Source organism: Phoca vitulina, unplaced genomic scaffold, assembly GCF_004348235.1.
Source record: "Phoca vitulina isolate PV1807 unplaced genomic scaffold, GSC_HSeal_1.0 scaffold32, whole genome shotgun sequence".
Lineage (NCBI taxonomy): Eukaryota > Metazoa > Chordata > Mammalia > Carnivora > Phocidae > Phoca > Phoca vitulina.
The window spans coordinates 16,118,605-16,142,981 of NW_022589735.1; the positions used below are offsets into that span (position 1 = coordinate 16,118,605).

The 24,377-nt window shown below is 43.5% G+C and overlaps 1 protein-coding gene across 4 annotated transcripts in view; it reads right to left on the bottom strand.

Moving 5' to 3' along the window:
* Positions 1–24,377, bottom strand: part of SNCAIP (synuclein alpha interacting protein) — a 155,500-nt gene that overhangs the window by 65,522 nt on the left and 65,601 nt on the right. For all 4 annotated transcript variants that reach the window (XM_032425044.1, XM_032425041.1, XM_032425042.1 and 1 more), the window contains exon 2: positions 9,478–9,581. In XM_032425044.1, coding sequence (XP_032280935.1) covers positions 9,478–9,534 — 57 coding nt within the window. In that variant the 5' untranslated portion in view covers positions 9,535–9,581. The remainder of the gene's footprint in view (positions 1–9,477; positions 9,582–24,377) is intronic.

Below are 24,377 nucleotides of genomic sequence, written 5' to 3' on the forward strand. Positions count from 1 at the left end.
CATGTCTCAAGAAAAGCCCCCGCTATGGGTTGACCAGCTGCCTCCGCTTCTTCAATGACCCTGTGCGTTCAATGTTTAGTTCCACCTTCTGTACCGTTACTCCAGGGTCCTGTTTGCCTGCAAAGCCTTCCTCTGGCCAGGCAAAAGCTACTGTTCTGCAAGGCCAGATGGTGCTCTCTTTCTGCATGAAACCTGGCTAACTGCTTCAGGCCTAAAAGACTCCACTCTTCTCTGCCTTTGGTAAAATACTGCCTTGCCTTGTGCTCTGTTGTTTCCTAGGTGTTAGTGTTGGCTCCCCCAAGTGCCCGAGGGAAAGGATGGTGTCTTTGACTTGCATGAATGCATGGCACAGAGCGTCTTATTAACTACTTGACTGAAATATCAAGACTAGCACATGTCTGATTAATCCCTGGGCATAATATTATAGATGTTCAAAAGAGCTCTTTCATATTTAGGTACTAAGTGGGAATTTCCTCCATGCTTCCATACTTGGACTAGAATCAATTAGCTTTCTAAAATGCAAATTTGACTAAGGTGCTTCTCTGTTTCATACGGGCTACAGGGTAAAGCCTTAGCATGGCACGTGAAAGCCTCCATGAGGTCAGGCTTATCTCTTACCATTGTCCACTTCTCCTTTGACTATAGCCAAGTGAAATTTCTTATCGATCTCCTGTCTACTGTTCTACCTGTTTATACCTTTATGCATGCTATTCTGTCCACCTGAAACGCCATTCCACCCATTCCATTAGGCAAACTCTTTTTAATTCTTCAAACTTTGTTTAGGAATCACTTCTACAAAATCTTCCCCACCCTCCCAGATGGAAGTAATTCCAGCCTTCAAAGTGTGGTGTCTGGACCAGTGGCATCAACCCTATCTAGAAACTTGTTAGGAATTCACATTCTTCGGCCCATCCTTGAAACTCTGAGGGCAGAGCCCAGCAATCAGTATTTTTACAAGCCAACCAGATGATTCTGATGCACGCTAACATTCAAGAACAACTGCTTTATATATAGATTTTAGGCACATGTCCATTACAGATTCCATCACATGACATTTAGCCTATACGTTCCCATCACTGCTTTCTCTGCTTTCTGAGCGTGTGGGCAATATTTTATTTGCCAGAGATACTGGGCACTTACTGAACTGAATAAAATGAATTTCCCGATGTAACCATGATTTTAGTGGCAATAATAAAAATAATACTAGTAGAAGTTAATATTTATATGGCACTCATCTTCCTAGAAAGGCCCATTATTACAAGTCTAGTGATGCAATCATGGTATATCTAAAAGAAAAAAAATACACTTCTAATAGATTAATAGTATGGGTACTGGCTGATGTCTTAGTCTTTTGTATGAAGAACAATGGATTCGGAGCCAGAAGATCTAGATTTAAGCCCCAGATCTGATATTTATTAACTGGGGTTCTGAACAAATAAATCATTTCATAGCTCTGGGGCTCGCTTTCTTTACAGATAGAACACAGGTGATCATATGAGATAATGCAAGTGAGGTCAGTTTGCAAGCAGTAAAGTGATGCTGAATGTTTTTGTCTCTTCCCCCTGACCTGTTCTCCATGTGTGTACACAGCCCTTCTTCCCTCCCCACCTTCATTCCTGATTTTAAGCTCAGTGGATCAAGATGTGGGAACTAAAGAGACTGGAAGAGGGGGCTGAGCTGGGACTGGAAAAGAGGAGAGCCCAGCCTGTCCCAGTCTGTTCTTTGGCTTCTCTTTGGTCTTTTCTCCTCCAAGAGAGTCCACGGCCAAGGGCTGACACTGAAACTTAGCTTCGCAAACTACAGAGTCGATGTGACACAAGACAATCCTACACATCCCAGCCTGTGCCAGTCACTTCTGTCACTCTGCCATGCAAAATAGTTTGAACGTGCATGGGATTCATAAAAACAGTGCGTGATTTCTACACAGAGCCATCCTCTACACAAGCCATCTCTGACCACCCTAGATATTGTTCAGTACTGAAAGGCTTTGGCCCTGACTCCAGAAAGCTGGAGCCAGTTGGGTGAACAAGCAGACATTACTCAAACAGTAATGAGCCACAGAGAATAAAAGAATGAAAATCCCCAGCACCTTTTGAAGTTTAGAGACTTTTAAACAACTAAGGTCTCATTAAGTTTACAAAAGAAACAATTAAGCCAGCCATCCAAACAACTCTCCTGAAATTCATGATTTCTCACAAAGCTTTCCAGAAGTGAGGCACGCATCTCAACAGGCGTACAAGGAAACGGGTACACGCCAAGCTGGCCGCGGAAGTAGACACACCCTGAAGTGAGATTTTCAGAGACCCGGTAGGTTTCTGCAGTTTGGGCCCCCTCTCTAGCAGCCTGCCCTTCCAGTTCAGGAAGGCGTGTCCTGACTTCAAGCCCTCCCCACAGATGGTGCTGAGGATGCGGCTCTAACAGTCCACCCCTTGGCCACTAGCCCTCCACTTGTGCTCAGGTCTCTTCCTCTCCCGTCCCTTCAGAACTCTGGCTCTGCCATCGTCCCTCTTCTTTCTCTTCAGCCACCCTCTCCACCTCGGCTCTCTCCTCTGATCCTATAAAAACAAATAAGCACCCCCGCCACCTCAAGATATGCTGCCTCCCCAGGTGCCCATGGGCTTTCTTGCTCTTGGGTTCACCACCATCTTTTTTGAGAGAATTGCTGTGGTTCTTTTCTCTCCTTCCTCGCCTCTTGCATTTACTCCTCTAGCCACCACAACATGGCTTCTACTCTGCCATCCCAAAGGCCCCACTCTTATTATGGCCACCAATGGGTCTTCACTGGAAAATCCAACCCTTCACTTTATAATAAATGGTCTATTTCCCACTATTGGCCACTTCTTTAAATTCTTTAGCTCCCTCTCTCCCTTTTAAGCTCCCTTAGTATTCCTCCTGTATTTCTGAAAACTGTTTTCCCATCTCTTTGGTAGAAGCCTCTTTTTCCCCATACCATGTGGGACATACTTCTGCACAGTTCTGTCCTTGGACTATTCTTCTTTCCACATTCCATACTTCACAGGTGACCGTACAGACGCCCACAGTTTCAGCCACAGCCTCTGGTGATCAACATTTTTATATATTTATCCCAGACTGCTTTATTACAGTTCTTTCTACCATTTAGGCTTTGTTAGAGAAAAATATTACAAATAATCCTATTTTCAAATACATTTTTGTTCTGGTTCCTTGTTTTTATTCTATCAAGAGGGTTTTTAAAATTAATGATAATCAAATTCTTTTATGCTAAGACATATTTTGCAGTTGGTATTTGGGAAAACTCAGTAGCTGTTTTGACCATTTTAAGAGTATACCACATGTAGCATTATAATGCTAACACGTAGTCAGGCAAAAGATGAAGGTCCACATTGGCAAAGCTGATGAGATATCACAGCACTGAACGATCTCCTTCTGCTAGAAGGAGTGGTCATGGATGAGAAGAGACCTGGATGAACCGAGCTGACCAGAGGTGACCAACGGGCCCAGCAGAAGTCATTTCAACAGAAGTTACCTACATGGTATCTAGAGCCAGACTGCCCGTGTTATACCCTGGTTTCACCATTTTCTAGCGCACTAATAGTAGTTCCTTAATCTCTTATCAGTTTCTTCATCTGTAAAACAGGGTAACAATGGTACTTCTATCAGAGCATGGCTGTGAAGATTATGAGCTAATCACATAAAACATAGGTAATCCTGTCTGATGCATAGGAAGTGTTCAATAAACACTAACTATTAATATTACATTAACAAGTATAAAAATGAGCATTTAGAAGCTAAGCCAAAGCAATGGCAACTATTGAGGCAAACGTTACAAATTACAAAGGAATTACAAAAGAAATTTAACTTGCAGCGGGGTACATGCCTGGCTATAATCCTTGTTCAGCTTCAGTGATGGTCTAGTTTTAATTATGGGCTGATAATCAATCACCACAGAAATATAAAGACTGTCAAGAGCAGAGCTTGAAATTGTGATTAAATCTGACCTTCTATGAAGTTAACCTGACATTTCATAATAGGCTCAATTGTTATGATGGGGTTCTGTAAGCTCTGAGAACATAGATCAAGCCTATGTCATTCACCAAAGCCTAGAATTGCTCTTGGCACACTGTTAACATTTAATACGTGTTGTTGAGTAGATAAGCGTAAAATCTAGTGGTACATAAGAGGTAAATAGTTTGTGTAAATAATCCGTGCTGTGAATCTAATACATGCTATAACTAGCAGGCAAGATAAGATCTTTTAGGGCTATCTGCAGAGTAAGGGAAGAGCAAAAAAAAAAAAAAAATCTGGCTGTAGTTCATTTTTGGAAATCATTCTATAAGGCTGCTCTCCACCTTCTCAGGAAGAGGTATTGAGTCCAAGACGTGGGGCCCAGGTTCTCGTCTCTGCCTCTTATAGTACCTATGGGACATGAACATATGATTCATCTTGTCTGGATTAGATTATTACTAATTCCTTTCCTGGCAGGTGTTTGGAAAACAAGAGAACACAGATGACATATGATAGCAGAACAAGGCACGAGGCTTTCGATAATGGGGGCCACAGAAGGGAGGAGTGTAGGGTAACGTAGACTTGAATACAGGACATTTGCAAAAGAACACGTGAACACCCGACAAAACTAGATCATACTGAGAAGCACTAAGAAAAGTTTTAATGCGGAAGAGCGCAGGTGAGTGCTGGGAGGGACAGGGCTGATGGACGGGACAGTGAAGAAGGGGCCGAGGCAGCCCAAGGCCATGTGAGAGAGTCTTGGTCGCCTTCTAGGAAGCACATAGGGAAGGATGATAGGATCTTACTCAGGTAGACCTCTCGCTAGAGAGGACAGGCAAGCCAGGTTCTTTGTACCTCGATTAACTTCATTCTTTTTCATTACTAAAATCAGGGCAAAAGCTGTACTCTTGACCCACTCAACTCTCTGAGTCCACTTGGTAAGTTCCCTGTGCCCTTCCTTGGGGCCTCCCGCTGCTATGAAATGGCTTTGTGGGAATATAATGAAATCTCGGAGGTGTCAGCGGATTGCTTTGAGTAAAAATTGGTGCATGCAAACCAGAGGGTGGCAGGCATTTTAGTGCAAGGATGGAAAAATATGAAAACCCACTGAAAGGAGATTTGTTTGCCATAAGAAGTTATTTTCCTACCAGACAGTGGTTCAGTCACTTTAGGAAAATGAATCCACAAAATTCTGTGGGTTGGCTTAAAGGGGATAGCGAAGTGCAAGGACACTTGTTTGTCTTGATCTCATGCGACCTGCACAAAAAATAGGCTGTCAAAAAATGTCATTTTTCACCAAAATTGTGGTCACAGTGGTATAGAATGGTGGCAAAAATTCCTGAGTAGAGGAATGGAGTATATCCTCACTTCTGTCTGTGTGCGTGCATGTGTGTGTGTGTGTGTGTGTGTGTATTTACATGTATATGTGTGTATGCATATAGGCATGTGTGTATACATATGTGTGTATTACATAAATATGTGGGTATGGATTTATATACATACATACACAAAATTTCATATTTTCTCCATAAAATTCAGGGCAATAGGTAGCTGATGATTACCATTTTACAGATGGGAAAACCCAAGGGCAAAAAAATTAAGAGATTTGCCTATGTTTGCTTCAGCTTGTTTTACATTTTATTTAGAATACATACCAACTCCATTACATCCAAACAGTGATTTGCAATTGCATCAGTACCAAATGTGGAAACTGATGGCATCTTACAGACTGGTCCAGAGTCCCTACTCTCAGGTCACTCAGAATGGGGAAGAGTAACGTAGTCACGGAGTTCTGTATTTAAATCCTGACCCAGCCACTTATGTACCTATAACCCTGTGAAAGCCAGATGATCTCCCTAAGGCTCAATTTTTTTCATGTGCCAAACGGATGACAATAGGAGCTGATGGGAGGCTTCAACCAAGATACCGGACCCACAGTGTGGGGCACTGTGCATGGCAGAGCCCACGCCTGAGCTAGCGGTGAGGTCCCTCCATAGATCTATAGTTCAGCCTCTGATTTGTTTGGTCCTGTGTCTACTACTATTTTTGGGAAAAGCAAAATGGCCTTTCTTAATAAAATAAATACACCTACGGCTAGTAAGAACTAATATCCCAGCACATTTTTCTTTTTTTGAGAGAGGGGTCTGGCTTCCACAGGAGTAAAGAAAGAAATCTGCAAACCCATTTGCAGGGACAGAAAAGCCTGCTTTGAACTGTGGTGTTTCTGTGTGTCCTCATCTCCCTCCCTGACCTGCTGGGATTGGGCAATGTTCTCTCCTTTGAGATGGCAGGGTTACAAGAACGTGTAGTTTAAACCCTGCAGTTTGCAAAGGATGAACGTTATTTTGGGGTCTGGGAAACTTCAATATAATGTGATTGCCTTCTGGGTTCTGTCTCATTAGGTAAAGGCAAAAAAGTTCTAGTTGCTGTTTTGAACCAATATACAGCTCGGGTTTTAATTAAAACAAGAACCAGGCTCAAGACTGGAGGGGAAAATCTTGAGATAGAAAGCATGGACTATGTCATAGGGCCACAACTAGAGAATAAGAAGGGCAGTTGTGAATTTGGGCATCTTTTGGGTGAACCATCTTTTTCAAATATATTGGGCATTTTCCTCCCTGCTCCTGCCACTCAACCAGGGAAGAGGAGTTAAGGGCTGTCAGAGACAGAGGTTATGGAATCCTAGAAGTGAAGGCATGTTTATGGGGGACTGACTACATTCTTTTTACGCCAGTGAATTAACAAGCTGAACACATCTTCATTTTTAAATGTCAGCATCCAAATAGCTTCCATTTGGCTCTTAGAGCAGTTGTAACATTTACTGCTCCTGGTTTACCTAAAGAGGCTGAGAACAATCATTTCAACATTAAAGAGGTCACCACTGCTTTCCCCAAGAAGTTATTATCTAAGAACAATACAAGTCTGGCACATTTAAGGACTGAACCTGGATCTGACGGAACTATTATAAAATAATCTGCCATGTTATAGAGGTTGCCATATTAGAGCTTCTTTCATTTCATGTGGTTTAAAAAAAGATACAGGATGGCTTAGCCTCAGTACGACCAACATGTTAGGTCAGGGAGTTCTTTTTTGCAGGGGATTTTCCTGTGCATTTTAGGTTGTTCAGAAGCATCTTTGGTGTCTACCCACTAGATGCCAGTGGGACCCTTCCCCAACCATAACAACCAAAAATGGCTCCAGGCATTGCCAAATGATCCCCCGGGGTGTGGGTAAAATCAACCCCGACAAGGACCACTGCAGTAGACTGTATTCATCTGGAGAGTCAGTCAAGTACTGTGCCCAGAGCAGGTATTTCAGAGACAGAGTGCTCCCAACGAGCTGGGTGGCCCTGGACAAGATTGGTAACACCTCCATGCTTTGGTTTGCTCATCTACAAAACGAAGATCATGAGAAATTCCTGCCTCACAGGATTGTTTGAGGATTAAACAAGATAATGCCTCTGCCCAAGTGAGCACTCAGTAAATGTGCACCATTACTGTTTCAACCATTCTACGCGCTGCCATTCTTTTTTTTCCCTTCTAAGCGTAAGGGCGTGTTAAAGATCCAAACAATAGAAACCTATTTAAAGGGGCAGGGGAAGGCTTGAGTGCAGCTACACAATTACAGATGGGCAATCTTTATTTATGTTTCCGAGTGGTCAACTTGTTGAAACTCGACTCTTACATAATCCGGTATCCCCGATTTGCTAAACAGTGCCGGCTATTGCCTAACGCGCTTTATTATCTTCCAAGCAGAGATCCCTAATTCATCAAAATTACAGGCTGCTGCCAGGTGATTCTTCTATAAATACAAACGCTCTATTGTATTTAAAAAAAAAAAAATGTCCTGACATAATGCCTGGTTTTTTTTCCCCTTGAGTTCTTTCTTCACCATTGGTCATATAAACATTATTGTTATTATTCACTGAGATAATAACACAAGCTACTTTAAGAGCAACTTACTATGTGCCAAGCTAAGTGCTCCATGTATTTTATCTGGTCACTCAATGCTTAAAATAGCCTTAAAAGTTAGGTGGGTATCTGGGAGAGGAGAAGTTACTGTGCTGCAGTCAGCAAAGGTCAGAGCAAGGCTGGAGCTCCCTTCCAAAGCCTATGCTCTTAAAATGCAGCTTCATCAAAGCTGAGAGAGCTGCCCTCAGCTCCTCATCGTAATGCCTGTTTCCCCTTCTAAGACGGTTTCCACACTCCCTCCACCTCCCCACGTGATTCTTTCCTTGCTTCTCCCCACTCAGCTCAAAATACCTCGAGGTGAGTGCCATGAAAGAACCATGCTCTGAACACTTTTAGGTATAGTAACTTAAAAAGAGAGAGAAGAGACAAAAAGAAACTGTGGAAAGGAAGAAAGTCACTTCACGTTGGTCTTAACGAGGATTAATAAAGACTGTCTGGAAGCTAGGATAGGGAGAGGCTGAATTCGCATTCCCCGGGTACGCAGCACTCATCCAAGGTTGTATAAAGCAGGTCATTCCTCAAACTCGCCCTAGTAATCCAGTGCTGGTATACCGTATGCAAATCTTACTTCAAAGTGAATGGTGAAGTAGAGAAGTAACTCCCTTGCCAGAGGTGTGTGAAAAGAGCTTATCTTTTTGAGACCATTTCTAGCAGTGACCCAAAGCTACCTGCCCTGAGAGAGTGATGAAAATAGGGTGGGAAGCTGTGACCCTAGAGGTGGTGGGAAGAAGAGTTAGACGGCTAGCTCAGAAACAGCAACCTCCTCTTCACATACCCCGAGAGCTCAGTCTGGCAGGGGCTGAGGAGCCAACATGGCTGCCGGCTGGCTCTGTGGCAGAACTGATCGTGCGGCCCGGGGTACGTCACAATCAGCTCTACGCACGCTACGTACGGATGACGCATCAGAGCCACCGTGAGGGAAGCGGGAGGCGGCAGGAAGTTGGCGGCTGTTGTGGGAACGAAGCCGCTCACCAGCCCACAGCTTTACAGGATTAAGCAGGGCCCTCAGAGGGCAGCTGGTCCAGTCCTTATCAACGCATGACTCGTTCTCAGTATTCCCCCAGAGCATCCAACCTGTGCTTTGACCCCACAGGGACTGGGAGGATTCCTCTTATTGTTCATCAGTTAATAACTTGGCCATCCGTGTCCTTGTGAACGCCAGAGAATGCTGGCTGTGGCGAAGCCCGTCACACAAAGGGAATTATGCCTGATAGGGTTAATCGTGTGCTATACACAGGCACTTTATACATTCACTCAGTGAATAATTTTGACAACAAGGAAACAGATTAAGAAGGGGAGGCTCAGCGAGGCCAAACCCCTCCCCCACCACACACACCATCAAGTGAGATTCACTTCTTGGTCCAGGAGACCCCGAAACCCCACTTTGTCTGCCACATGGGATTTCTGCTGTCAACTGCTCAATGCGACTGGGAGAGTTTAGGATATACAGATTACAATAAAGCGGCCCATGGAGGCGAAGGCAGAATCGCCTGAAGTGTTGCTTGCAAGAAGGGCTACTTACGGATATATCATCACTGAAGTCGATCTCATCCAAATCAAGGTATTCGGGCGCTTCCATTATTCCTCTTTGCACATTTTGAGTAAAGTCAAATACTTATAAAAGCCCTGGAAAAGACAGAGGCAAAAAAGAAAAGCAAAAGGGTTAGCTGTTTTATAACCCAAACTCCCATCTATATTTAAACAAACAAAAACGAGCAGGGTAATTGGGTGCTAGTGCTACCTTGGAGCACATGTTCGCTCTTTGATGGCCCAGCCTGGCTTTTCAGCTCCTCAGGCTCCCCAGGGAGCACCCAAATTCCTTTGCTTTGCTTCATCTGTTTGCTTATTTTTTTGCCAGGACAGTAAGTCAGGTCAGCCGCTTCCCCAGGGACTAATATTAGGACTGACCCAGCCCACACCTTGCACTTACCACACCCTGGGGGAAAGCAGGGCTTTGGGGATGGGGAGCAAGCCTCAAAATCTCAGGGTATTCACCATATTCCACTGTTTCCGGCAGGCGTATCCCTGGAAGCCACGCTTGGAGCAGTAAATCCTGGCTCCCCATGGAAATAACCCAACTACAAGACAGAGACCAACTAACCAACAGTAATGGCTACTTCAGACGTTGGAGGACAATGTCCAGTTCACCCTCCCCCCAACACAGGATCCAGGCATAGATGTAAACCACAGGGTTTCCATCTGGCTCGGGCTTCTCACAGCTTTGCCTGACGGTGCCACAGTGACCTGACGCAGGCGCCAGAATGTCCTCAGTCAGCACTTGCCTCGGGGCTGCCCGTGGCAATCCTTTAAATCTGTCAAGGAAGATACATCACCTCCCAGTTCGCTTTCCCATCACTTATCATCATCACCATCGGCGGCGGCAGTGGTACCTACAGATGTCAAGAACAGAAATATAGATCTCCGGGCAGTGCCTGAGCGCACAGCGTCTCCCGCAGAGCCGACTCCGAGAGCAAACAAGATCCCCTTTCCTGGAACTTGGCTTTCTTATTATAGAAACTGTCCTATGTATTCAGACTTGAGCCTCTGAAATAATGTATTCTCTCCTCTTTCGGTTCTCTAATCAAGGGGGTATCTTGATGAGGCCAAGAAATAAGGAGACTAAGGAATACGTTATTGGGAAGTGAAAATAAGTCTAGGCTGATGAAAATGGGTTTAATTAATGAGGAAAAGGGGTTTAAGTAATATAAGATCGAGAGTGTAAAAATGACTCTTTTTGAAAAGGAAACTCTTACTCTGGAGGCATTGCTTTCCCATTTCGAGACCTTTTCTTTTTTTAAGCTACGCAAATTGCTTAATTACAATAAATGAGGAAAAAAAATCACTTGCCACACATACCTCAAAACCATCAGTTGATTTAATTTCCAGTGTTTCTTCTCCTTCTCATCCCACATGCATATACCATTTTTACATATTTTTAATTATAGTGCATACAGGGTTGATCCAAGAAAGGATTGGGAGGCTACTACCATGTTCAAATGAGATTATCCATTTAGAATAAATATTAAAAGTTCTTCTGGGGGCGCCTGAGTGGCTCAGTCAGTTGAGTGTCTGACTCCTGATTTTGGCTCAGGTCATGATCTCAGGGTTGTGAGATCGAGCCCTGTGTCAGGCTCCACACTGGGCTTGGAGACTGCTTAAGATTCTTTTTCTGCCCCTTCCTCCCCTCTCTCCCTCTCTAAAAAAAAGTGATTTCTTCTGAAATCACATTAAGGTTTAAAATGAAGAGAAAATCAATTTGTTATTTGTTATATATATATATATAATATTATATATCAAGGTTACGTATTACATATAAAATTAATTATTACCATAATATTAATAATTATACAATATTATATTAATCATGCCGATAAATAATAATAAATATTGATATATGTTATATATTTATATATCTATTATTATATTTGTTATATATTTTCTCTCTATATATAAATATATCTAGAAATTTTATTATTTACAGAAATCTAAAAAGAGGTTCTTAAGCAAATTGCTTGGTACAAAAATATGTCACTTTTCCTCTAATCCTCACAAAGATTTTCAGAGGAAAATAATGCACACTCATACTTGCAAATTACACAAAATGACTTTCTCTTCCATTCTGGTGGATTCTGAGACAATCCAGACTATTTGGATTCTAGCTCACCAGCTGACAGACTTTCTTCGAATCTAGTTTCTTTTCACTACATCTGTACTCCAGGTTGAATTGTTCACCTACAGATTCTATTCCCGTGGTCTTGGTGAACACAAGATGATAGTGGGTGTCAGGATGGGGTGCAGACAAAAACAATATCACCAGAAGCATGGATTCGTGAAGAGATGAATCGGGAAAACATGTTTCAAGACTGGGGATCGAGCGCATCTTTAAATATAAGGACATACAGACTAAATATAAAATACACATGGACACGTCTTAATGAAGCAAATTCACAAGTACTCATCGAGCCCCTGTTTGAGGTGTTCTGATAATACATTCAGCAATATCCACTCTAGTTCAGCTATTCTAACGGGACATAGCCAGTGGATAATATAAAGCATGACATTGAAGCAGATGATCTTCATGGTTAGACTTGGAGATGGTAGTGAGATTCTTTATTCCATAGGCCAGAAGACAAGAGTTACAACAGTTACAGCTCATGACGGGTAGAGCTGAGCCACTGCCCATATTTATCTCAGTGGGCTGGGTGGTCCAGCCTCAGATGAAGGGGCCCAAGGAGTCCAGGACCCTCCTCTCCTCCTAATGGGCTTCCACATGTGTCCATCTCCTTAAGATGCCTTATTCTCTCTACCACCCAATTCCTCTTGTCTGGTTTCAGGGCTTCCCTCTTTCAAGGTGCCACTTTAGAAGTGTTACCTCCTCAGTTATAAAGTGCAGAAATCCCCATGGTTCACTAACTCGGCCACATTCCCGATATTCATTGCTCCTTTTCAGTAGAGAGTGAGACCACAGCTGTCCCAGGGGTCATTACATTGCCTCCGCATCTGCCCTTGCATGGGGCACCTGGCATGGGTGGGCACTCCCTCCCGAGGAATGGGGGAAGGGATGAGGTCAGCTGGGAGCAGCGGCTGAAAATCATCCAACATGATAAGGAAACTGAGCCAGACTGCTGGTGGTTTTCTCGGCCTGCTCTAATGGCACCATCCTGCGCTCCCCCACGCCAGCCCACAATGGAAACCAGCGGGTCCTCTTTCCTGACCACACGCTCTAAGGGAATACACAGCTACAGAGGGCACACACCGGAGGCCCAAGAGCGGAGTCTGGCCCACAGATGTGATGTGTCTGACCCTAGCAGTGTTTTTTAAAAAACGGAGTGAGTTGCCAATTTGTAGACCTTGGGTGATTTCACATAAAATTCTGGATTTCTGGCATTGCTTTTAAAATATCTGAGGCTCTGGCCAACACAGATCCACATTCCCCATGACAACAATTGGCTGGAGCTAAGCTGCCTCATGGACAGGCACGTGCTCCCCAGTTCACCAGCTCCCCTTCTTCGGCTCCCCTCCCTGAGAAGCCCTGCCTGGCCCTGGGGGCATGTGAGTGTTTGATCCCTTAAAGGAATTCAGCATTAAACAATAAGTCCCATCACCCCCCCACCCCCTTTTTGGGACGGGTGCCTCCTGCCAAACACTGTTTACTTCATTTGTATTCCAAGATCAAATTTGTATTCTAAGATTGCTTTAAATTCTCATGCCACAACAGCAACAAAAAAATTTCTTACACATAAATTACCAGCTTGTTATAATTTGTACTTTCACAAAGCCTCCATTTTCTCTCCTAGGACTAGAAAAAGAAAACCTTCACACACGTCATCAAATGTTGCAAGGTGGGGATTAGGTTTCCTTCACTGTACAACTGGAGGAAGGAAGGTTCTTGCTTTTTTGTGTTTGCTGCTGTAGATTGATGTGGTGCCACTTTGCTGTTGCGACCAGAGGGAAGGGCACAAGCTGTGTAAAGTGCAAGCCCAGAAGAAAACCAAGGCTACCCGCCATCTGGCCAGACTAGCAGCTTGGACGCAAGACGGCTAACTTTACACAGGGCCGACAAGAGCGGGTTCACACGTCGGTGAAAAATACCTTTACATGAGATTTTTATTGCTAGGCTTCATAGTTGGCCTTGGGCCCCTTTGAGATCTCAAAACCCAATCATTTATAAATTTGTACTGTACCCCGTCCCCATCAGCCCTGACCCTACAAGCTACAGTCACTTGTCCCAGGTTCTCTGAGGTCCCAAGGACTTTCTTTTGTATTACTGTCCGCCTTCACCCCAATATACCTCTTACAAGATCTGTCTACCTTAAATACTGTTGACTGACTGAAATCATTCCATTTCGAGCTCAGCTGAGCTTTTCCTTTTTCTTCATGGAAGTTAGCAACTTTTAATTTGTTATTCACTTAGGCAGGTATGTTCTGTGTTTAATTTTTTTTTAAGGGTGGGGAGAGATGAAGATGAAAGCTAGTGGGAAAGTAGAGAAAGGTAAAGAAAATATTTTCTAATGGTTAAGTGCTACCAATTTCAGTAGGAAAATTTATAGGAAGGAAAATATTAGAGTGTGGGGACACAGGGCTAGGTGGCTGGGACCTATATGCTGTCTAGAAGCTGTTGGTGACATAGTCTCCCCTTCTTTTGGTGTGCCTGAGGTATCGGGAGAACTCCATCCAAGCTCTGAGCGCATGCTCAGCTAGAGGAGATAAAGGACAACAGAATGAGCACCAACTGTACACAAAGTCTGTAGGATTTTTTCCTACTCTCGTGGAGTTTTGATAAACTGCCAAAAACAGAAGTCCCTCCAGTGCCTATTAAAGTGTACAGAAGGGGCTCATGGCCCTAATGGGTCTATCAACACCATGTCACCTTCTCATAAGGGACCTCAGTGATTGCCCAACTGCTTCCTTCGAGGGAAAATTCAGTCTGGGGAAAGAGCTCAAAATAACGAAGAGTCCAGCTGGATAATAAAAAGGAAGCAAGCAATTTAAAAAAAAATAGCCTTCCCCCACTCTAGTATTATGCTGATCTTTAGGTGATATTTCTGCTGTTTTTGTTGCAACTTAAAAATTGACTCTAAAGGTCATTCCAAATGAAGACTTCCAAAAATCTGTTGGCTAATGGCATCATCAAGTGGAAAAAGCTTGAAATGGCCAACAAAATTTCTGTGAGAAGCTCCACTCACTTAATGTACACATGCTGGCATGCTTGGCTCATAAAAGGCTCACGGATTTGTGACTACAGTCACACATTACCTAAATTGCTCTACTGAAATTTTTCTCAAAACGAATTGCCTCACTCCCTTTTACAAGGAGTCAGCATCGACTCACTCTGAAGGCTCATGTTACACACATCTCTCCTTTCCTGCCAAAGTCACTATTGCTGCATTTACCAGTTGCCTACGAAGGCCTGGTAATTAAACCTAAGTTGGGCTTGTCAAAATAAATGAGCAGAGTACTTTCGGTGATGAGGTAACCTCAACTGATTTGCATTACAGCTTCTTTCTTTGCTCTTTAATTCACCAGTACTTGGGAAAACATAGCATCCTACACCCCTGTGTGCATGCTCATGCACGCACACGCGCACACGCACACACACACACACACACACGCACACACAAAGAGCCAAATCTGTACTGGGATACATTTTCAGTTTGCAAGCTTGCACATAGATACTGGACTTACTGCCTTTAATATAACAAGAGCTCAAAAAAAAAAAAAAATCACCAACTAAGTACTGGAAGGCATGGGTGGAAAAAAGTGAAATATATGAAATGTCGTCCCCAGTTGGCTCAGTAGCTTGGCTGGCAAGGAAGCAGCTCATTCCAAATGTTGGATTCGGTTTCTTTTACTCTTTGATTCAACAGGGGCCAGAAGCATGGCAGTCACTAAATGCCTAGTCCTGAAGCAGAAAAGTGATAGAGACAAGACATTTCTACTGGAAAGAGGTAACTGAAGGAGGGCCAAGAAGTACACACGAGGGGTAAGGGGGAAAGCACGACCTCTGGAGATTTCATCCCCTTCTTCATGTATGGACTATCCTCGCGTGTACATTCTCCACACCGTCATGGGACATGGAGTACAAAGGGACAGAGATAAGAAAACAAGCCATTACAATAAAATGTGGTCCTTGCTAAGAGAAGTGAACCCACAGGAGCCTGAGACACCCAACCTAGAACTTGGAGATGAGACAATCTTCCTGGGACGGGGTGAGGTCTAAGCTGAACACTGAGGGACAAGGGTGTGAATGGTGAGGGGAGCTGGAGGGCCGGGGGAGGTGTCCCAGGCAGTGGTGACAGCATGGGCAAAGGCTGAGAATGCTCAAGCAGAACTTCCAGAAAGATGGATAACATTGATTTCATACCTACCGCTGTTTTTGCTCCAAAGAAGGAGTCTTGAAGGGTGAAGGCCAGGGTGGTAAGCTGGGGTGGTCAGGGGATTATTTCCAAAGCCAGAGTGTAAACACAGCACATTTTCTTGGAATATCACAGTTTCCAGCTTGTTTGGAGAAAATACAAGTAAATGTTTGCTATCAAACAAGAGACAACATATTGACCCTGCTCCAGCTCCCAGGGAGGGGGTGTTGTTCTTCCTGTGTGACTGCCCACAGAAACAGTGGTGAAGCAAAGCTCTGTACTGGGGTCTGGGTCTGGTGCCCGATCTGGAACAAACTTTATACCCAGGGTCTAGGTGTTTCTACATACAGTCTCCCATTTATGTTTCACAAAGGCTCTGAAAGCCTTCATAATTTCTTCAAAATTTCTTTGGTGGAGATAAGGAGATTGAGGCTCAGAGAGGTTCTGCAATTGCCTCAGAGACACACAGCCAGGGCTTTTGATGTTAAGTTTGCTTTTCTCCCTTATTCCAGCTTGCCCAAACTGCAGGGGTCAGAGTGATGCTTTGCCATTTGATTTTTTCAAGTCACCTTTAATTTTTTTATCTGACTTTATTACAACTCTGTGAGGAGGTAGAGTGTGTGTATCACGATTTGCAGTCATTTCCTTTCTATTTCACAGATGGGAAAACACAGGAATGTTTTGGCCCAAATTAAGTACAACTAAGTAGGAGATAAGCAGCTCAGACAAGCCACTTCCCACTAATTCTGGGACTCTACCAGTTTGCCCTTCGGATTGCTCTGACACATGGGCATATCTTTGAGCCATCTGGGTCAGAATTCCATAGACATCCTTGATCCTTAATTGTATCGCTTTGGGTTCTTACAAACTGTAATGCCAAGCAAATGCTCTTTCCCCTCTCCAGCCGAGTCCCAACAGAAAAAACGGTAGGCACGATCATCATCATGAGGAGAAAAGTATATGGATCTTTGTGCACCTTAACATCTCTTACCCAGGGAGGTCCCTGAACTGTTCCATAAAACATCATGTTCCATAGCCAGTTGATTTATAATACTTTGACTTCATCTTCAAAGAAAATGTTGATGACAATCTTTCCTTATGTTTTATTAAAAAGGCAAGTAAGACAGCCCTGGGCTGGAAAACCTCATTCTGGAGATCAGAATTGCTCTGACAAACCCCTACAAAGGTTGGTCTTTTGGTAGTTTTGAGCTCTTGCTTATAGTTTAAAATTCTTGCATTCTTTTTATTTCTAAAATCTAAATGCTGACCATGAACCAACTCATACTAGGACTTTAGAGCTTGAAAAGACCTTAATAGTTAAGCCTAGAGGAAGAGGTACTTTTAAATTTGTGTGTGTGTGTGTGTGTGTGTGTGTGTGTGAGAGAGAGAGAGAGAGAGAGAGAGAGAGAGAGAGAAAGAGAGATTTAAAATAAATTTATTGGGCTCCTGGGTGGCTCAGTCGTTAAGCGTCTGCCTTCAGTTCAGGTCATGGTCCCAGGGTCCTGGGATCAAGCCCCGCATCGGGCTCCCTGCTCAGTGGGAAGCCTGCTTCTCCCTCTCCCACTCCCCCCTGCTGTGCTCCCTCTCTCACTGTGTCTCTTGCTGTCAAATAAATAAATAAAATCTTTAAAAATAAAAAAATAAAAAAAATAAATTTATTATTCAAAATTCTTTTTGGAAAGAGGAAGGAAAGAATCCATACTTACAGGAGCTTCACAAGACAAAAGAATGTATAATAGAAAAAAATAGAGACACGCCCCTGAACACAAAAATAGTATACTGTGTTTGGTTCTGGATGTCACTTCCTATGAAGGTCAGGGGCAAACTGTTATGTACCAAGGAAGAGTAAGGAAGTCAGGACAGTTGGTGTTTGGAAAGCTGTCTCATGTGGCACAGCTAAGGAAACATCTAATGTGGAGAAGAGAATCTCCTCTCCCTCTATGACCATAAAGAGCCACCACATAAAGGCAAGATTCGACTCCAAGGGTTGATCTTAGAGGAAGTTTCGGGTACACCAATCTCAGCAGACTTCCTACTAATGGCAACTGGAGTGGGCTTAAATGAAACAGGTTGCTTTATGAGATCACAACCATGCCAGCAAGAAATTGCTCATCTAGAGGTTTGGAGGGATCCTTCGAGGGCGAAAGATGGGACTCCTGCATTTGCAAGGAGGAAGAGATGGCCTCCTAACGCAAAGATTCTGTGTGGTCTGAGACGGCAGTGGGAACATGCCTAAAACCGAACCAGGACAGTCTTGACCCATCCGGACCCCTCTCCTCAGTGTTGCCATGACAATCTCTGTCGAACCTTCCTAATCCTGTCTTATCTGCCCCCTGATCCCACAAGGAATGTGAAGGAAATATGGAGGTTGAGAGAGAGCAAGAGAGTTAAAGAGAAAATAATTTTTGAAAGAGAACTGGGATGTTGTTCATTCAGTGAGAATATGATTTACTCTCTGTTGTAGATGAAAACTTACAATTCTACAAGGACAAAACTATGACCTAATGAGGCCCAAACAAAAAGAAAATATCTGGGAAGAAAAAGGAAACATTTCTAGCACTGGGAAGTTGAGCCTGGACCTTAGCCAGTCGCGTCTTGCACCGGCTTCTGGAAAGGAACTATGGAATAATTTTGGAACTGGATCCCTTACTCCGTTATGTACAGGAAACTATCCAAATCCAAGTTCCAAATTTTTGGCGCACCTGAAGTGGTCATGCTTTACTCCTGATTTTGCAAAGATTGTTTGATTTCTACAGTGGATTTGCTTGGCAATTATTATTGAGAATGTATGGAACACAGATGATAATCTCGATTCCTTTTTAGACAGAAGTAGACATAACAGCAATATGTACGGAGAGCATTCAAGACTCCATCAAGAGTTGGCCATCTTGGCTGTGTTCTCCTACTTCTCAGCATTTGTAAAGATTAAACTCCCAAGCAGCCTTAGACCAGTGTTCTCAAAGTTCAGCCCATATGAGAATCCCCCAGAAAGCTTATTAAAGCAGATCGCTGGGTCCAACCCCAAGAGTTTCTGATTCAATAGGCCTGGGTAGAGGCCTGGGAATTTACGTTTCTCACAAGTTCCCAGGTGATGCTGAATCTGCTGGTCCCAGAACCACATTTGAGAGCTGCTACCTAAGATCAATAGCTCATCCCAGCCCTGGCTACATCTGCACTTAATTAAAAGATGGTGACCTCTTCCCCACATCCTCCGTGTCCACAGATGTTAACTTCATTATACAGGATCCATGCCTAGTGCCCTTCTGATTAAACTGCCTCTGTGGACTCCACTAAGCGTTTCCCATGAAGACCACCCAGAAAACGAGAAGGCCTTAAGTCTCTGTGTGTGTGTGTGTGTGTGTGTGTGTGTTTTAATTCCCAGTGCTATACAAGGGACAGACGCCCGCCTACAAACCCTACAAAATTTAGGCCTTGGTTACTTTAAAATTTCTTTTCTCCATAGCACTTCATGGCAACAAAGATGTTCTAAGTTTCTCCTGTTAATGAGATCCAGGTTTATAATTTTAGATGCAGCCTTTTTAGAGCAAGAATCTCAATACAGGGATATCCAGTCACTAGAACTACAGTATAATAAATCCCATGTCTACTAATAAAGAAGGAAAATGAAAGAAAAAATATAAGAATCTAATGAGAATTAGCTTAAAATCCAACGCTTACACAACATGTGTGCATTATAAGATATTTAAAATAATTACTCACTGAATCTGAAGCAGTCCAAATAGCTATACTGGCTTAACTGTGAAAAATAAAATCCTGGCCATGTATTTTTTTTTTTTAAGATTTTATTTATTTATTTGAGAGAGAGAGAGAAGTTAAGCAGGAAGGAGGGGTAGAGGGAGAGGGAGAAGCAGACCTCCTGCTGAGCAGGGAGCCCAAGGTGGGGCTCCATCCCAGGACCCTGGGATCACGATCTGAGCCGAAGGCAGACACTTAACCAACTGAACGACCCAGGCACCCCACTGGCCATGTATTTCTAATTATGGTTATAATTATTATAATGTGCTTATTTTTATTGAATCCAAATCCAGAAATCAGATTACTATGGAGATTTCATCAATTCCTCCAATTAAAATGTACCGACTTAATAACCAAAAGGGGAAATAAACTCTCTATAACATAAACGACTCCTTTTTCTGAAGAAGAGTATAGTTTGATATGTAGGTAATTAAACAAGCATAGCTCAGTAACCAAATATTCGCACATCTATGCATACATGCAGAGCATGATTAAGCAAGCACTAATTCTTTGATCCAATGCTTTCATCTATCCCTAATTTACTAAAGACACTTAGAGAAAGGAAAATGAACGCAATCTGCTTCCCGCTTAGCTGAGGTACTATGACTAACAGTACAAAACTGAACACTGCATACTTAACGAATGATTTTCAATGTGGGGCAAAGCATGTTAAGAAAAAACATAAGATGAAAACACAAGATTGGCGTCAAGTACTGTTAGCAATTTAGCTAGGAAGTTATTACCCTCAGTTTCAACAATACGCTGTTTTCGAATACAACACCTGGCAAAGAGTAAATACTTAATATATTATTTGTTACGTGGAGTTTATTTCCAGACTGTGACCCTTGTTCAGTCACTTTGGAATTTCTACATTCAAAATCTCGGTACTGTCCCCAATGACAAATGTCGTGATGACCTGTTTTCCTGCAGCTTTTAATAACTTAGTGTTCATGTTATCTTTTTTTTTTTTTTTAAGATTTTATTTATTTATTTGACAGCGACAGACACAGTGAGAGAGGGAACACAAGCAGGGGCAGTGGGAGAGGGAGAAGCAGGCTTCCCGCGGAGCAGGGAGCCCGATGTGGGGCTCCATCCCAGGACCCTGGGATCATGACCTGAGCCGAAGGCAGACGCTTAACGACTGAGCCACCCAGGCGCCACTTCACGTTATCTTCTTGCCATTTCCCCCAGAGCTCTGTTTTCAGAGAGGAGGGGATCTTCGAGCCCCCTTGCAAAAACTGTCTAGTGATGAGGGCTAGGGAAGCCTCAGCTGCACCTTCCCGGGCCAGGGCCCATTTCCCAGAGATTAAAAGCAAGTTCTCCAAACCGATGGTTACCAGAGGGGAGTGGGGTGGCAGGGGGAGGTGATGGGTGAAATAGATGATGGGGATTAAGGAGCGCACTTATTGTGATGAGCACCAGGTGATGTATGGACCTGTCGGATCACGATATAGTACACCTGAAACTAATAGAACGCTGTATGTTACTATACTGGAATTAAAGTAAAAACTTAATTAAAAAAAGAAACCGAGGTCTTTGCCATTAAGCGTAGGGAGAAAGAATAACCTTTGCAGGCTGAGGGGTGGGTTTTTCCTCTCTGGCACCACAGAAGGATACGCACTTCATTCTGTAATTCACCAACATGAGCAGGAAAGGACTCAGAGCCGAGAAGCCCGAAGACAGTGCTGTGAGAATGGCTGGAATAAAGACACAGGCTGCCAAGTCTTTTAAGAAATAGACTAAGATAAAGTGAGAAATCCAAAGTGGAGTGATCAGCCACATTAATAAAATGCTGAACTTGGCCCCTCTAAGGATTTCAACTTCTGAATCATCATCTCCCATCCAGATGTCGCCATATGTCATTTTCTTTCTTTCCAAAAGGAGAACAGACATCCAGAAACAGACAAAGACTAAGGTGGCTAAAGGAAGAATATCAATCAGAACTAAAAATATTTTCCCATAGTAAAACTCTACCTGCCTGTTTCCAAAGTCAATGAGGCAATCCGCATAAATCCTGTGAGGAGACGAGGGGTCTGTATCATTTCCGGCACTGTGGTGTTCTGATTTTCTAGCACAGAGTAAAATGGGGAGGTACGCCACCACCCCAGCAACCCCAAGGGCACACACCACCCTCCAAGGACGCTTCGGATGATCCGGGTTGGGAACCTCACTCAAGGGGTGGACAGTGCAGTAAAGCTTCCGGTGGTAGAGCAAGGCAAAGTGTAACATGAACCAGATGGCCAGCGAGGTGGTCAGGGAGGCCGTGAAGTGCACGACTTTGCAGCCCGCGGAATCCAACACAAAACCAGAAGAATAAACAATTTTCATGATGTTCACCACCAAGTTTTTCAGGAGGTGGACAAATACAAGGCTGAAAATCAGGAGAAAGGATGTCTGTAAAGGCCCAGCGATACATTTCCTTGTGGAATAAAATAAACACACATTTCCAGCCACGCTCACGAGGATTAGGGTGGTGCAAGCGATGATCTCGAGCACGCCGGCAGACGGCTTCATGGTCAATGACCAACTGGTTATCGCAGATGTCTTCTCTTCAGTTCAGTCATTAGGCGTTTGGAAAACGTCTTGGCAGGGAGAGCTGGGTTTCTTAATCCACGAGGTTGACAAAACTGGTTGGTGGTAGAACATCAACTGTTATCATCCTAACAGTTGTGAGGTGGTCTGTAACAGCATCTTGCTGGCTCTGGCGATGATTGGCGGCTGAAACAGAAGAGCTTCCCAAGAGGAGTCTGTTTTATCATCTCCGGGGACTTAACTATGATGAAAAAGTTCTAGGTGTCCTCACTTAATTAAAAATTCTCGGAAATCTATTTATAGCCACCGTAATGCAATTTCCTAGATACCACGTGGTATAGTTTTCAACAACCGTAGGGGCGAGAATGACGTTAAACTTGGGACCGCAAAGGAAAGGTGGCCAGTGGCTGAAATTACTGTCTCCACTCGTGGAAAAAAAAAAAAAATCAAAGAAGTGGGGTATCTCAATAATAGTGAGGATTTGCAAATAACAAAACGACCAATGACCAGTGACGGTAACAAGGCAGCTTCATGAAGTATGGCAGTTTTCTAGTACCTCTACCATTTTTACAAAGCAGGTATACTATTATCTATTTTGAAGATCTCATGGCATTGCTGACTTATGAAGGAGATGTTAGGAAATATTCTCAATTATAGTAGGGAAGGTAATAAGGAAGGAAGGGAGGGAAGAGGGGAGGAGATAAAGGAGGCAGGAAGGGGTGGCAGGAGGAGGACACTTTTATAAACATGGGCATTATGTCCATGACCAAATTTCCCAACTACTGGTTAAAGAAACATTCTGACAGTTGGAAGTGATTAAGTGGACCCTCCCACCTCCCCACCCCCCAGTGCACGGAAGACTAGGAAAAGATTTCTGTCCTAAGAATGTTGGGAGAGTAACAGAGCAAGGACAGAAAAATAGCACTGAAACACGTCGCTCAAGTAATCAGGCATTAATTCACTTTCTGGATGAATTCTGTTGGCTAAGTATATCATAATGCTCCATGCTGGGGACAAACTACTTTCCCTCTGCTGTATTTGCTTGTAAGTTCTGCTGCCAAGCATCCCACTCTATACTGTCCCAGCTCATGCTTCTGTCTGCCTCAGTGGTGTACGGGACCCAGCCTGCCCTCACTTGAGCAACGGTGCACACCTCTTCCCAACTCTGTATTCACTGGCTTCATGTTGGGAGCTTGAAATTGGGTATGCTGGGAGTACTGACACCACGCCAATGATCAAATGCTACAAATCAGCGCTTTCAGTGAGGGGAGAGAATTGTATACTCCCTATATCTCTACTAAACTAGGACAACACTGGCCTGAGCAAAAAATACAGATCAGAGAGATAAGAGATGGGCAGATATTTTATCTATGTAAGGATAAGATCGGTATTTGGTACACACCAACTCCTTTAGTAAGGATACGTGTAAGAGGTTTACGGCAGCATTAGCAGGTAAGAAAGCTTCCAGGGGTTGGGGGGGGGGAAAGTGGTGTTTGGAGGGGCTGACCCTTCCTATTAAACCCCTTATCCCTAATTGGCTACGAAGACAGGTAGCCACCTCAGAATCCCCACACCACCTTTTCCTTCCCTAAAACATATCCATTACCTCAGCATTATTTATACTCCGTCAAACAGGCACCCCTGAGTTTCTTATGATGCTAGTAATAATAACAATGATAAAAATAACTGATAAAAATAACGGTAATAACACAATAATAACGCTCACACCTGCTACCATTTATTTGACACCAATTCGAGCCAGACACTGGTGGGTTGGTGGGTTCCTTTATAAATTTAATCTTATTTAATACTTAATATCATTCTCATTTCACTGAGTAAATAGAAGACCAGTCTAGAAAGTAAATTGCTCAAAGCTATTGAGTAACGGAGACAGGAGTCAAAGCCACGTATGACGGCTTCTCAAGCCACTGGTTCTTCGTCACTGTCTCCACACATGCTGTCAGACTAGGGATTCTCTGTGGACTATTCTCCATCTTCCCCTAAGGATTTACAGTAGATACACCCAACATGTGGTGCCTCTAAGCAACTCCTTTTGAGAAGAGTTTCCCCAGGTTTATAATACACAAGTCATGCAGGTTTTTGGCCATAATGGTCCTCCCTCCTCCAATGCTACACATTTTGGGCACTTAGGCTTCCAGATCCATAAAGATCTCTAAATATTCTGCACATCGGTCTCTGCTCCCTGACTGAACAGAGAAAGGCTGTCAACCCCCCCCCCCCAACCCTGTTTAAAGAGGCACAATGACCACCTGGAATG